The sequence below is a fragment of the Chlamydotis macqueenii genome, chromosome 1 (genome assembly GCF_036417535.1).
Source record: "Chlamydotis macqueenii isolate bChlMac1 chromosome 1, bChlMac1.mat, whole genome shotgun sequence".
NCBI lineage: Eukaryota > Metazoa > Chordata > Aves > Otidiformes > Otididae > Chlamydotis > Chlamydotis macqueenii.
In genome coordinates, this window is record NC_141556.1 from 41,783,909 (window position 1) to 41,799,986 (window position 16,078).

The window sequence follows — 16,078 nt, forward strand, 5'->3', positions numbered from 1 at the left end:
GTAAGAAAAAAAATGATTACTGTGGAAATAACTTGCCAATGTTGAAATCCAAGTATCAAATATTTCTACCAAGAAGGTTGGTTATACACCTAACAAGTTATGAAAATCACAGGTGACATTCTACTACCTCTGTACCTCACAGTAAAATTATGTGGTGCTTCTAGGAAAATATATTTTTCAAAAAACAGGTGTATTTCTCAATTTAGCAGTAATTGGGAGGGGGAAAAAAAAAAAATCTTAATTTTGTAAAGCTTGCCAAACTGCAAGCAAATACTTTTCTTGGACTAGTTTATACTTGGTTTCACCACAGAAAATTTGAAAGGAAATAAATGCTTAAGGAAAAAAAAAAGTAACCATAGTAAATATGATGCATTTCTTCTTTAGAAAGTTAACTAATAAATATAAAACTGTTGAGGTTGTCAGTGTTATGCTATAATACTCTGACCTATGTAGAACATGAATGATGGTAATATTCCCAAAATTGAATCTTGAAAATTATGTACAGATATGGCACTTTAAAAATTATATATGTGTATATACGTGTATATATCTAAGAACATGTTAATATCAGTTCTTTTTTTTTGTTGTAATTTTATATTTCTTTTAAAACATAACCTTTTAAAAAAAAATTGTTGGGAGTAATTTAGCATTTTAAGTTCCACTGAGTTGCAGTTGTTGAGTAGTAGTCCCGTCTTCAGAAAATTTGCTGGAAGAGTTTATGTTAAAGCTCAGTTATAAGTGATACCGACAGAATCATGGAAATCAAACTCATTCTGTATTTTCATTGTTAAAAGGTTGAAAGGAAACTGGTTGCTATACAAATCTCAATAGCTGGAGGTTACAGGAGAACTTTGTATGGAAAAAAAAATCCTTTATGTAACAAAAAAGCATCAAAATAATTTTTCAATGCAGTTGTGTAGATGTTTGTGTTCAGTAATGCATAGATTAAGCTTAATAGCGAAGATTGCATTAAAAATTAGCGTTGAGTTTGAAGTTTTCCAAGGGGTTAACAAAAGCAAAATCAATTTACATTTAAATTAAGGGGTTTTTTTCCTATTTAAAATATATCAGGGTTTTTTGCTTTTCTAAACAAATAACCGTTACAGATACGGAAGCCAGTGAGGTCCAAACACTGTGGTGTATGCAATCGATGTATAGCGAAGTTTGATCACCACTGCCCGTGGGTGGGTAACTGCGTAGGTGAGTAATTTGCTAAAATGTGATGTTGTCTTCACAGATAAAGAAGGAAAAAGCTTCTGAAATCGACCCTGGGTATTGTGCAGGGTTTTGTCTGTTCTCATTTTACGGTGAAAGTGACTTGGCTTCTGCCAAAGTCTGAGAAAAACTGTTGAGATATTTTGGTAGAAAGAAAAACATTTTTAATATTGAGTTTAATTTTTTTCCTACATGCAATTGTCTGCATTATTTTTATTTATATTGGCTGTTATATACCCATGCTCAAAATTGTTCTGTGTCTAATTCAGTTTCCTATGTATATCTTTTTATTAACATAAACTATAATAATTAAAAGATGCAAAGCTTAACTGCTTTTTAATGTCTGCAGAAAAGGCATATACCGATTCCACAACTGACTGCTATCCATTACATAAGATAAAAATTTTAATCTTTACCAATAATTTTCACTAATTTAATAGGAAAGTATACGTATTCAAAAATGTCATAATAAAAGCAGTCAGATACAGAATGACTTCCTATTGAGGTATTCTCCTCTTTTTGACCCCCCAGGTAGGCATTTATTCTCTCTAGTGATGATGAAAGGAATGGATATAGAACAGGAATAAAGTCTTTAAATGCTACTACTCCCTGTCGTACTTTTTGAGAAACTTATTTGAAAGCCATTATTACACAGGGAGCACTGAAGACTTCACAGCTAGGAAAGGAGGGCAGCTTACTTCACTGTTTTATTCTTTTAGGATACAAGCAGAGGTAACTTTAATCTTTGGGAGGAGTTAGGACCTGGATTCATTGACAGCTGACAGCCCATAAATGCTTCATTGTAGGCCTTCCAAATACATATAGTAATGTATAGTCACAGTGGTTTGATCTTAATGATCAAGAGTAAAATAGTCAATGCTGGCATTTGAATTGTAACAGAACATCACTAAGGTCTCATTGAGATGGACTTGCATCGCTCCGTTCTGTTTTATATTTCCTATTGATGTTAGTACCTGAGCTACTTTTGATTTATATTTTAGATGTTTTAGAATGAAGAACTAAGACTTTTTAAACTAAAACAGGCAGGGAGGCATGGGCTCAGGTTTTGAAGAGTGTTTAGTGACTGTTTCGCGAGAGTGCTGAGGAGAACTTGTCAATGGGACAGAAAGATACAATATTTTAATCAGTAACTGGAAAAGTATAAAAAGCAGATGGGGAGGAAAGACCTCAGTTTGTATGTAGTAAGAGAATATGTGAGTAATGAAGTTGTTAGGTGGAGGAAATGGTTCTTAAAAACCAATGGTGATGGAAAAGCAGAATCCTCCTACTAGTCTAGTCTTGTGCAGATTGGGAGAACTGGAGGTAAAAGTAAACATTAGGATGCTTGAAGGTATGCTGGGAAAAAAAAAGCATTAGAAATCACACTATGGTGACAGCCCTGAACTGGAGGGAGTGATGGTCTGAATGACCTTATATGGCTTCTCTGTCTCTCTGGGATTGGGAGCGTAGGATTACAAAACAATCCATTCTTAAAACAGCATTCATGGTATGTTTGCCAAAAAGGGAAACATGAATCATGCCTTCCTGGAAAGGTGGAATTTGGAAATGTTTTATGTAGTGCTCCTTTGAATGTGTTAGAAGGATAAGAATTTTACTAAAGATAGGATTGAGAAATATTGTAAGAGTGTGTACACAGTCTATAAATAAATCCTTTGGTGATAAAACTTGGCACATAAAGAGGTCGAGAGAGAATATTTTTACCATTCCAAAGAGGTTGACAAAAAGTGCAGACTATTTGAAAAGCAAATAAATTGGCAATTGGGGCAAATTATTTTCATAATATCTGCAAAATTTCAGTTAAAATTACAGTGAGCAAGTCTCTATCTTTTTAATGGGGTATCAAAATAGCGTTATGTTTTTTACAGTTGATTGTTTGAAAATGAAAAATAACAGGTTTTATTAAACTTTTAGTTAAGTTTCAAACATGAACTGCAGACTTGGAACAGAAATTTAGTTTTCATGTAATAGAATGAAAGGAGTTAGAGCCAAATTTTAAACCATCATGTCACATGGGTTGTGGTGACATATTGAATTATTGTTCTGATAGCAGTGACTCATAAGGTAGGTCTTGCATATATGATAAATTATTTTGTGGTTTAGAATAATGGTCACTTTTTCGTCCCAATAAAGATTATTCTCCAGGGACCTAAAAGTAGGAAAAATTAAGAAATTAACAAGCTGTCTAAATCATGTAATCATCAGTAAAAAATCAATTATCCTTCTTATATGTTATTAACTTCAGTGTAGTATAAGCAGAGCCATATAAAGGAAATTAGCAACAATTCTTACAGCATTGTTTTAATTGTGGAGGATAACTGACTGTATTCCTGCCAGTCCAGGGTGAAACTATAGAAAATAGTGCCGTGTTCTGCCCGATTTTATTTAAGATACAGAAGAAAGGCAATTTCTCCACTTTTTCCAAAGTGAAAAACTGTGACCAAGATTGTACCTGTCTCATTTATAGTTTTATAAATGCTACATGTATTTTTTTACCAAATAGAGACGGAGTTGCTGTTAAGCAGAATTTGTTTTAGTATCACTGAAGATGCTGCTGAAAAAAAGCATCTAATCAGATGCTTCTCAGAGGAATTTCAGGTTTTTTAAATATCTTTTATGAAACTTAACAGTTCTGAAATTTAGAATGCAAATGAAAGTGATACCATAGGGACATTCCCAACACTGTTTCTCATATGCTCTTAGGTGATAGAAGGCAATGTTACAACATATTTTCATGTCTGAAGGAACTTGTTTCATTTTCAAGGAAATGTCTTGTGTTTAGTCTAGCTTGTGTTGTATGTGTATTTTTCCTCATCTCTTATTTATGTAATCTTTCAGTTCGCTTGCTAAAAGCACTTGATTATTTTCTGCCTCCAGAGGATGCTCTTGTTTTAGCAGGCAGAACATTTGACATAATGAAGAAATAAATGCTCTGCTGGTAGATGATGACAGCCAAATCTTTTCTAGCCCATTATAATCTCTGTGAGTTTTGTTTACAGCCTAGAGCTGTTGGAAGGTTGCAACAGTGGACATATTGTACAAACAGAAGTAAGGCTGGGTGCTTCAGAATTATGATGTACACACCTAAGAGGCATCTTTTTAGCTCTATTAATGTTAAAAATAGATCAGTCTTTTAGTAACTGAATTTTCTTGCATTTAAATTCTGTCTTAAGCAGAATTATTTTGATCCCATTTGTTATTTTAGCCAGGTTGTTAGGGCTCATCTGTTCAGTTACATATATTTGTTTTACAAGTTCTATTAGATACTTTATTTTTAGCTAGCTTCATTAAGGAAGTTTAAACCTGAGTTGTGAATTAGCTTATTATCAAGGGAGATTGTGTATTTATTCGTATTTCTGTTTATTTTAAGAAAGTGAACTTTGCAGTCTGACGATTTTTAAATGGAATTTAAAAAATATTTATTGGTGTGTAATTCCTGGCTGTTCAGGGCTCTGCATCAGCTGTCACCAACATTGTTCTAAATATTGTCAGTCAATAATTTTATTAGCTCGTGAAAGAGGTTTCAAAGGAAATGTATTTATGTGAATTGCAGCTGTAATGTTACAGAAATTAAAGAAAGTAAAACCTTACTTTGTTGTCTGAGAAGTAACAAAAAAAAAATCGTAAGGAAACGAGCTAATTTCATTGTCTTGAAGTTATATTAGCTTAATATTGGAGAGTAATGTTTCTGTATACAATAACAAGCAGTACTTCTAAGCAAGCAATTAAACTTTCTGCAGTAGTGTTGTCTTTCTTCTGACCGTGTAGTAATATGATCCCTGTTGTTGTGCAAATTTAGGAGCAGGGAACCATCGCTATTTTATGGGATACCTGTTCTTCCTGCTTTTTATGATCTGCTGGATGATTTATGGATGTATCTCTTGTGAGTAAATGTGGTTTTTTGCTTTTTTAAAATTGCTTGTAAATACTTTGTTTATCTCTTGGTGTGGATTTTTACAGATTTCTGCCTTATCAGAGTTTTGGATATTTATATTCTGAAATTGAACTGCATATTAATAATTGACTATATTGGGCATTTTAAGTTAGAAGATTGTGTTTCTCTTTCGCAGTCAAGTATGTGCATATGTCATGTATGCAAGGAGTTGGAAGAGAGAGCAAGTAAAGCTATTTTGGCACATTATAATGTTTTAATTTAATGTAATACATTCTAATATGGGCATTATGTTGATGTACAGTAAACATATCTTAAATCTTCTATATGGTTTTTGACACTTCATTTTTTTTCTCTAGACTGGGGTTTCCACTGTGAGACAAGTTATGCAAAGGATGGATTTTGGACCTATATTACACAGATTGCTACCTGTTCTCCGTGGATGTTTTGGATGTTTCTAAACAGTGTTTTTCACTTCATGTGGGTGGCTGTGTTACTCATGTGTCAGATGTATCAGGTATGTAAGAACACTTACTTTGTAATGCTGAGTCTTGAGAGTGACATAAGAATATCAAATAGTTCTGTCCTTTAAATTTTAATGTTTATTATGCAAGAGCAAGTGTTGAGTCTCTCAGCCATGCTGGAGAAGGCAGACATTTGTTGTATCTGGATATTAGGCATTATTCACTTCTCATTCACTTGTGCTTTTTTTTTTTTTTTTTTTTTTTTCTTTTCAAGAGGTTAGAATACCTGCCTCCTGCTTTCCATTCTCAGAATGACAAAAAGACAAAACAGACGAGAGAAGGGCAATAAAGACTAATAGAGGATAAGATCGTGGGTCAAACTTTGAATAATGCAGTGTGTCATTAGCAGAAAGAGGGTGGTAACTTCAAAGGGGATGCAGTAGTTTCTTACACTGCTTCAGTGTGATTTGTGATCACATTACTGTACTGTAATCTGACCAAACCCAAGTTTTTCTTTATCCTTTTTAAGGAAAGACATGAAGGTCTTTAAGTATGACTTCAAAGTCTTTTGGTATGACTTACAATTAATGAACCATGAGACTTACTGATTTAATCTTTCCAGAGTTCATGGAAATAAAAATAATCCTCTAAGGCTTAGGTAAAGCTTTTCAGGAAATGTAAGTTTTGTCCTCCTTGCTCTACAATATTCATAATTTACAACATACATCAATTTAAAAATCTTATATATGTGACTGAAAGCCATTCAGTCTTTTAGAGGTCTTTCCTGCTCAAGACAAATGAGCAGAGGAACTACATATACTTTGGGTGGCTTTCAAAGGAGTCTAACCCACCAGACTTCTGTAGCAGAATAAGCATGTAACTTTCCGGAGAGATCTATATCATGATCCATTAAGTTCCCCATTGACAATTCCTGTTAATACAACCTGTGTACAGATGAATCTTTGAATTATGCCACTTGGCAAAATATATCTCATAGTATTTTGTATCAGTAGTGTAATTAAGCAAAGTAATTCTAGCATTTAACTTCTTCACTAATCCTGGAAAAATGAAAACCAAACACACAGTCTTATGACTAAATTTCATAAGAGTTTTACTCATAGAAAACTTACGATTTTTCTTGACAGATCTCTTTGGAGTTTGCTATAATGATGAAATTGATAAAGATACTCTCGAATTTGCTTCTTTTGGTTTGCTACTGCACAGCCCCTACTCTTGCTGCTTTTCCCCCCGCTTCCCTCTCTCCAACTTAAAGTTTCAACTTGTCTTTGGTCTTGAACTGGCCAGGGTTATTGCAAAACACTACCTACTATCTTAGAAAAATAATTAAAAACCTTTACTTCCTACTGAAAAAGTTGGCCATTGAGAGCACATTTATGTATGTAGTAATGAAACTTCACTGGGTTTCATGGAGGCGAAGAAAGTGCTGGAGATATTAAGTATATCCAAATGACACAAGCCAGTCCAAACTTAACTTTCTCAATGTTCTTGCTTTTGTAACATGCCGCAGAGTTACATTTTGTATTTCACTAGGAATTACAAGACTTTATCTTGCTATGGTATAAGACTGCTAAGGGAGTTCTCACATTTTTGTTTCCAATGACGTCACATTACAGTAAACTCCAGTTTTATGCAAGATTCCATTTTAGGCTAAAGTAGTTTGAAAGCTGTTACAGAAAATCATGGCCTTTAGGCCAAATGATTGTGTAAAAAGGAAAAACACAAAACCAGAAACCCCCACTTCTTTCTGCTCATCTTTTTATTTTCTGAACAGAAAATTTATGCTACTGCAACACATTTATAAATAGGGGAAAAAAAAATATAACACTGGAGCTATCGACAGAATGTCAGGAGGAAAAGAAAGTGATTCAAATGGTCTGTAAAGTAACTGCTGAATCTGTTATTTATAATACATTTCAGCTGACAATATAGTAAAGGCATCTATCTCTTATAAACTTAGAAGTCACAGTTACTCAGTGCTAATGATTTATTTCTGATCACTTTCAAAATTAAACCTTTTGTACTGTCTGGTACAGCAGTTATATGGTGGTTTAGTGGGGACCTGATAATTTCTGCAGACAAAAATTCCTTCTTTGAAAGAAGGAATATAAAAAGTAAATTTGGTCCTGCTTTTTCATGTATCTCATGCAGGGCTTGTTTACATGGTTTTACATGAGCTAAATTGCTTACTCTTTTCCTGTCTTCAGATATCATGCTTAGGTATCACTACAAATGAAAGAATGAATGCAAGAAGATACAAGCACTTTAAAGTTACAACCACATCTATTGAAAGCCCATTCAAGTAAGTTTTAAAGTGTGAACATGCATTTCTTGTTTGTGTAGCCATGCATATGTTTGAATTGTGCAGTTTGTTGAAACAGAACATAGCTAAATACTTTAAGAGTATTTTCACTACTTGGAATGCTGAATCTGTCACCTATTTTCACAGTAACACATTTTGTCCAGTTAAAGGAAGCAAGAAATGTTTTGTAGTGACTCTAGAGAGAGATGCATAAACATAGAAAATAATGCTTTCCAGCAGTGGTCGTATTTTGCTGTAGAGTTTATGGGGAGATAAATTGAAAATATCCTCCTTATAAATTAGACACCCAAACCAGGGGTAGTTGCTTATTGCATGGTGTCATTGTTGACCTGGATTTTCACTTTCACACCAAGTATTTTCTCCTGATTGGTATTTAATGTGCTGTTGAGTTTGCTCTGTGCAGTAGCTCCCCTTGCTGTCTTTACTATGAGAAAAAAGGCAGTACTTCCTGCTTCAGAGGAAGAGCATTGGGCAAGTCTGTTTGTGAGGAAGGAAGCAGGATGTCCTAGGAACCGAAGTGGATGTTGCATGGGTGTGACATGGGCTTTTGGGTATCAGTAAGTACAAGGCAGGTCACGATTCTCATTTCTCTAGTGGTGAGGGCGCAAGCTGAGAGAGAGGGGCTCAGGGATAATATGTCATTGGAATGGGAGTATGGCAGCATAGAGCAACTTGTGGAGCCAAAGCAGGAAATAAATGAAGGCATGAGCCTGGAACATTGGTGAGTTTGAGGGCACATTACAAAGGAGCAGAGAAAGGACAGAAGCATGTCTCATCCTGCTACATATGCTGTGTCTCTTGTGGGAGCTGCTGCTGTTTCAAGTGGCACCCAGGAGAACAGGAGATAGGAGTTCTTATTGCAGTTTGATTTTTGTACTAGAAGAGAATTTTGTGTGATCTTTTTTTAATATCTCTCAGTATGAAACTTTTAGTGGTAAGCAGACAAGCATCTCTGTATGGTTGCAGTCTTCATATAGAATAGAATTGTAACAAAACTAGTTAATTATTTTGCCCGAAAAGCATGAGGTGGTGCACAGGATAGGAAAAAACTACTGGTTTTATCCCCAAATTAATGTCACATTCACAAACCATTTTCACTGAAATAGCTGCTGTTATAAAAATGACTCCTGAAAATAACACCACATTTCTAAAATAACTGACTTGGCGTCACCTGTCAGATGAAGCGTTGACATAAAGGTGTTGACAGTTCTTTGTTGCTTAGACCTATTCTTGTATATATCATAACACGAGCTTCTCTTCCAGAAAGCTGTGATAATACTCAACCCATGTGTAATTAAGTTTAGAAAAAAAACAAAGCCATATATTGGAATTTTGATGTAGATGTCTTAAATATTTGACAATTGATTGATTCAGCAGCAGAAAGCACTTGAATAGTTCATTTCGTTCAGATAATGCTTTCTTAATTTTGTGTTGTCTAGGGACTTAATTGATCTTAGACCTGCAGCTGGTGAACGAGTATGTACGACAGAAATAGATATTAATGAAAATGGAAATTATTCTAGGAAGACGTTCACTTGAGGCTGTTTCATCTTGCATGCATCCGTACAATGCAACTTTCCTCTGAGAATCTGAATCTTAGATCTAAGATCTATGATCCTTATTTAATATCCTTAGATCTTGGATCTTACGATCGGAATCACCATGCTGTGCTACATGATAGCGCACTGTCAATAACATGTTACATTTCTCCATAAAGTTTTGGTAGACAGTGGAAGAAAATGAGTGTCTTGGTTGTGTCATTCTGGTGACTCCTTATTTCAGGACTTGCTCATCAGCCAGCACTAAGATAATTCTTAACTGAACTGGTTTTCTACAGTTAGGAACTTAAAGGGTAAATAATTGAATTTGTAGGTAGACAAAAAATGTTGTACTTTGTTAGACCAGCTATGATATTGCTTACTAACATGTAGTTTTGTTCTGTTTTAGCCATGGATGTATAAGGAACATTATAGACTTCTTTGAATTCAGATGCTGTGGTCTTTTTCGGCCTGTTATTGTGGACTGGACAAGGCAGTATACAATAGAATACGACCAAACTTCAGGATCAGGCTACCAGCTAGTGTAGCACCACCTTCGTCCTGTGAGCATATCATATCTGAGTGGTGCCTGAAGAATTTTCTCTCTCTCTCGAATCCGCATCCCTTGAAGAGTAGCATGCTATGTGTAGGGCTGATGATGAATCTTAAGGTACCTTCTCTTCATCAGAATTTTATTAACAAAAGTAAAAATGGACAGAATAAACTGCCAAACCTGATATGGAAGAGGAGGAAGATCAAAAAGGGATTTTAACAGTTCTTAACATGAGAATTATTCGTGACAGCATATTCACAGTATTTGTTGTTGGGTTTTTTATTTAAGGTCTTTCACAATGGAGCATGAGATTATTGAAGTATTGACGTAAGTAGTTACGCTGTACTGAGCAGAAAAATTTATTTCCCAATATGAATAATTCCACTGAAACAAGAATCTAGACTATAAAACTAAATTTCATGATGCCGAGTTCACTGATCACTATGTTGTAGTTCCTGTAATGTGACTTTTTAATACAGATTTTCTGTAATATTACATACACTGAAAAATGTGCTTTTCAGTACTGTAACAAACATAATGTGGTGGGAATCCCCTGTAATGTGTTAAGTGATAGCAGTAGGGCACATCAGAGAATGTTGAGAAAAAATGCATTGCCCACATTTCTTGGTGATTGTTTTTGCCACTAGTTAGTGGTACAACTAAATAGTTGTAATAGCCCTGTGCTGAGATTATATAGTCTGAAGTAAACAGTTGTGCAAATAAGAAAACTCTTCTGTCAAACATAAAGTTCTGCTTAAATGCATGATACACCTGTAAAACTAGATTAGAGTATATAATGTTCAGGAAAAAAAAGTGGAAAAAAATCATTATTTTGAAGTACTTGTATCAGCAACTTACAAACTAGCAATGTTTCAACATTGGGTTTGGTCCTCATACAGTACAGTGTAGTGTAATTGGAGACATCTTGGAAGAGAAATTGCATGGAGGAAGCCGCAGATGTGAAAGCAAATATCTCAATTAAGAAAAAACAGGATAGTTTTAAATTGAATGCAACTGCAGAAGAAGAACCCAAAGTTGTCTGAAATGCTTGTTTTGGTTGGATGTAAAATAACGGAAACCAAACTTTCAAAAAAGATTTTAAAAATCCCCATGATAGCACACGCACACAGAAAATGTAATGCAGCGTTCTGAAGAAGATGGTGTATTGGCACGTGGAAATCACCCTTAATTTCCTTTTTTAAGTTCTCATGCTACAGATATGTTTGGAAGGTAAGGAATGATCTGAAATTGCATTCCAAAGGGGCTTTTCTTGAATGTGATGCACTGATTTTTTGTTATGGTGTTTTCATATACTCATAGTGAATTGTTCACTGCTTCCTTAACTATTGTTTACAGAGAGACTGAGAATCAGGTTAGTTCTCTTCTAAGTGCTGTAGCAACTCAGTGGTTCGAGAATCCTGTGAGGAGAGTTTGGGGAGGGACCTGAAAGCAGATGTCTGAGACCAGTGTAAAGAATGTGTATCTGTATATAAATAATTTATCAAATAGTTTTCTCTCTGTGAGTGTGTGTTTAGTGTACTTAAAGCTGCTCATTTTCATTTTATTCAACCAAAAAAGTGTAGGAAGATATCTAATGAGCTTTTAGTGATGTTCAATATTGCTGTTAATAGGCATTATGCCCTGCAAATTCACTGCATGTTTGATGCTTGGCAAAATTAGCGTTTTCTGTAATATGCAGATTACAGGTAATAAAGCAATCTAGTGGTATTCCCGGCCCTTGCCTTAGTAAGAGGAGCAGTGAAACTGTAAATAGTTGATGTTCAGTATTTGCAAGTAAACATTTTTTTCTGTAGTTGTTCATTGATCTCAAGACACACACTTAGTTTGCAAGTACCAGATATCAGAATTTACAGAAGTGCAGCATTAGAGTACTTGAATGTTTAATACTGGAAAAATCAACATCATCTTGGACACAGTTTTAATGGGAGAGGTTTGAGTGTATGGGTGGCAAGAAGCTTTTGCTATTTTTGTCAGACAAAATTTGTAATCTTAACGAAGACACATTCTATTTCAGTGAAAACAGTTGACATCAGTTATTCATATTTTTTTTTCTAGTCAGAAAAGTGCATGAAGACTTTACAATGTTGTTTATTTTAATCACCAGTAATGTTCTGCGTATTTGTTCATGGATTTTTTTCACATTTCTGTTGGGGGTCGGTTGACTTGAAGAACTTCAATCCACTTTATTAAATATCGCCTAGCACCAGAAGAGCAGTTCAGTACATGATACAAGTTTTGGTTTTAGTTGCCCAGTAGCATTAACTGCCATGAGTTGCGTCATGCAGTCCATGTCAAAAATGTTTTCAAAAGAAGAGGTGATCTCTGGTAATATGTGGTGAATTCTGCACTATTTACTTGTTAGTAGCTCTCTGGTGACAGTTTTGTTGAGACCTGCAGAATTTGAGCAGTAGTAGGTAGTTGTGAAAATCAGCTTGCATATGTGGATTTGGGATGTATGAAGTTTCCAGTGCAAAATGTATCTTGTCTTGAGTAACACTGAATGGTTTGATGTGAAATCATAAAATCAAGCAGGGGGGAGCCAACTATGCAGCATTTTTCTGTCAAGTTATCAAACTTACGGTTCACTTGTTGAACCAAAACTGCATTGCTTCTGAAATTTAACAAAGCTGATCCAGACCAACAGCAGATCAGACCAAGTTAATCTGACATAGGTAGAATAAATGGGAATTTTGTCTTGGCCCTAAACATGTGCTGTTTCTTTGCAGGTTTCTGTATTCTTTGATGTCCACCAGATTTTTTTTTTTTCAATTAATGTGTAAAACAGCATCACTACATTTTAAGCTATGGATTTTTTTTGTATATTCTTTATTTATAACTGTGCCAAGTATTATTTTAATACTGTCGAGATCTTGATGTATTACATTGTGAACAAAAAAAAAAACCTGTAAAATGTTTAATAAATTAGCTCTCCTTACATAAATTAAATCTGTTAAATTTTGTAAGTTATTAATCAAATAAATATTGACTCTTAGATGCAGTGTTTGTCTTGACTTGGGATGTGATTTCACAGTGCTGTTTCTGTCCCATTTCAGAAGCTGTACCATGAGAAAAGAGCTACTATCTTGCATCTTGTTGCAGTAAGGTCTTTCCAGAAAGATTTATGGATGTCTTAATGATAGTGTGCACCCAGTTCTGTGCTGATGTGAGATCCTGTGAACTACTACACTGGGTTTTGGTAAAGTATACCTACCAGTTAGAGTTAGCATTCACTAATTAGATACTCCTTTCTTTTGAGCAAAGCATGCTGGCAAGGTAACATTTTTTAAGGGACAGTTAGTTCTAGGGGGCATTTCAGGTGGCCAAGTGTACATATTTAGTGACATTTGAGGTATTCTGAGGATAAACAAGACATCCACATAGGGCTAGGAGATATAACCAAGATGTGTGCTTCTAGGTGGCACTTTCAGACCTTGACTCTTCTGGTCTGTGCTAAAGGTTAGATTTAGAGTAGAAACAAGTTAACCATCCAAGTTGGAATTTATTCAGGATATTTATAACTAGCAATATATATTAAAGTATAAGGCTAGGACTTAAGAGTACACCTAAGGGGGAGAAAAAAATATCTGTTTTCTGCTGGGTGTAGGTTCAATATTGACATTGATTGAGAATTGTTGCTGCTGTTCTCCCCTTCTCCGGACAATGGTTCTGGTGAGTCTGGGCCTAAGCTAGCCTCTGACCACCCTGTGACTTGTCTGGTAAAGATCTTTTTTTAAAAAAGGTACTCTGTGCTGAAGATCTCCATCGGAGATTTGAAGTGCTCCATCGGAGCAGTTGCTGCTCTTGGGAGGTATGGGTGGGCTCCTGATGACTTGCAAGCTGGTTACTGGGTTTGTTTTATTTGGAAAGAAGCCTGCCCTCTGCACCCTCATTATGGCATGATTAGAGTTCACTCCCTTGCACCTCCCATGAGCTGCCTTTAAATAAAATCATATTTTTTTTTGCTATGAAAGCAGTATCTACTTGTGAACACTTGGATTTGGATTTTATCCACCTTACGCTACTGAATGGAGGTCAGTAAAAACTGCACCTACTAATTCCAGGTTGAATTTATTTGCAGTCTTATAAACTTAAACTTAGTGCCATATTCACATTGTCTCTAATCCTACATACTACGACTTAAGATCTTCAGATCTTAAGTCAAAGTACTTTTGAGAACCAATCTCTCCTGGAATTAGGGCTCCAAACTGAGACTAACTGGAAGTATTACACCAGCCTGAGCTGAGCTTTTATTCATCAGTGTTTTGTTGCAGGTGAAAGGTTGACGGTAACCAAGTGAAAGCACTTCAGTGTAGAGTACTCATTTCTCTTGACAGGTATATTGTCTTTATGGCTACAGGTTTTCTTATTTCCTTCATTTCTTTGCCTTTCTGTGGTTAAATTAAATAAGTTGTTGGAATGTAGAGCAGTGTGGAGCTGTGAGTTATCGCTATGACTCCTTCCAGGAAATGAAAAGAAAGCCCTTGATTCTTAGTGGTTTAAATCATTTCCGATTGCTGCTTTTGTTCATTTTTCTAAGAATTGAAAGCTCTTTTTTTATAGGTAAATGAATAATGTGTTAGGTGCCTGTTTTTGTCAGCATAAACTGCACCTGCCAATTCTGCTAACGGGACGGGTTTAGATCAACTGCAGTAGCTACATCAACTAATGGGGAGCAGTTTCATCTGCTCAGAAGTGTGTTAAGAGCATTATTTTGGTTTCTGTCTATCAAACAGGCATTTTATAATGCCTTTCCTGAGGAGAGGAAGCACTTCCACCAGGTAAGGCTCTGGAAAGGGGATGTTGTTATTGTTTTCATGTCCTTGGCTACTGGCGCCTGGATACCACTTCTGAATTAGAGCTGTCCTTGTTCAGATTGGAAGAGTTGGAGGGGATCAACCTTTCCTGCATGACTGTCAAATTGGCAAAGAAGAAAAGTACTTTTTTCTTTTTTTAGCAGAAAAGTATTACGATTATCAGTATGAATAGCAGGACTAAAGGTTTCTGCCCAGGTTTCCTGTGCTGTGCTGTTGCTTGCTGTCTCACTCCCACCTGAAATGTGTGCTGCTTCTGCCTTACTGTTGTCTTTTTCAGTTGTAATCTTTCCCTCTCTGTGAACTGCACAAGCTCTTGGCTCACATTTTGATCCGGCTGCCTGTTCTTTCTCATATCCACATTGTTCTTTGTAACCCATACAAAATACTCTTTGTGTATTATTTTGACTGGTATGTATTTTTCTAATTAGGTTTTTGGCTTGCACTGCTTCACTGCCTCAGACCGCAGTTGTAGATGTTGCTTGAAGCTCTGCCTGAGACTGCGCTGACACACTTGCTTACTATTTTATTGCAGCATTCCCAGTCTTGAATGTGTCTCCGTAAATTCACTCCATGAAGGTTTTTTTTCAAAAAAAAAAAAAAAAATCAGCCTGCTTCCCAAACCAGGTAAGAGTTTCAAATCTTTTCTTCAACTAACTACTGTTGGTACAATGAGAGTTGAAACTGAACCTCCCCCTCCACCCTAGAACACTACATAGGTTGTTGTAGCCACCAAGATGGAGCTTGTGCCCTCAGATTTGGTCGGCCTGTAGTGAAACCCTTGCTATGCAATAGCATGCCCTTCACTGGAAGGGATGGAAAGATGCTCCTACAGCTGCCTGTTACCTGCTGGAGCTCAGGCATGCTCCTCTGAGGCATGGTTTGGGCTTTTAAGAGGTGTCAATGCCCAGATCTCATGTGCCTACTTACTGTAGGCAACAGGAAGCCATAAGTTTTGCAAAAGGAGCTTGGCAGAGGAGCCTGAGCACACTGGTGAAGGACGTCTTCAGGTGCTCAAGAAACTTGAGACTAATTAAAAAAAAAAAAATTGTTAAGCTGTTCATACTCAATACTGGTTACTTGCATAAAAACAGGGCAGTTTGCCTCAAACTGTGTGATTTTTTTGCATCACAGTTTTACATTTAAATACCTCATTCTCACCTAAGGCCTTTGTGGTGGGATGGTCCTGGGTCTCTTGTTGAGTAGCGGTTTGCTTCACCAGTTG

The 16,078-nt window shown here is 35.9% G+C and overlaps 1 protein-coding gene across 4 annotated transcripts in view; it reads left to right on the forward strand.

The window, feature by feature from the left end:
* The window catches only part of ZDHHC17 (zDHHC palmitoyltransferase 17), a 76,654-nt gene extending 63,620 nt beyond the window's left edge, over positions 1 to 13,034 (forward strand). For 3 of the 4 annotated variants that reach the window (XM_086749645.1, XM_086749629.1, XM_086749638.1), the window contains exons 13-17: positions 1,107 to 1,200; positions 5,033 to 5,116; positions 5,485 to 5,642; positions 7,815 to 7,909; positions 9,878 to 13,034. In XM_086749645.1, coding sequence (XP_086605771.1) covers positions 1,107 to 1,200; positions 5,033 to 5,116; positions 5,485 to 5,642; positions 7,815 to 7,909; positions 9,878 to 10,016 — 570 coding nt within the window. In that variant the 3' untranslated portion in view covers positions 10,017 to 13,034. The remainder of the gene's footprint in view (positions 1 to 1,106; positions 1,201 to 5,032; positions 5,117 to 5,484; positions 5,643 to 7,814; positions 7,910 to 9,877) is intronic. The other variant, XR_015258764.1, reaches the window with a different exon arrangement.
* The last annotated feature ends 3,044 nt before the right edge of the window (positions 13,035 to 16,078 follow it).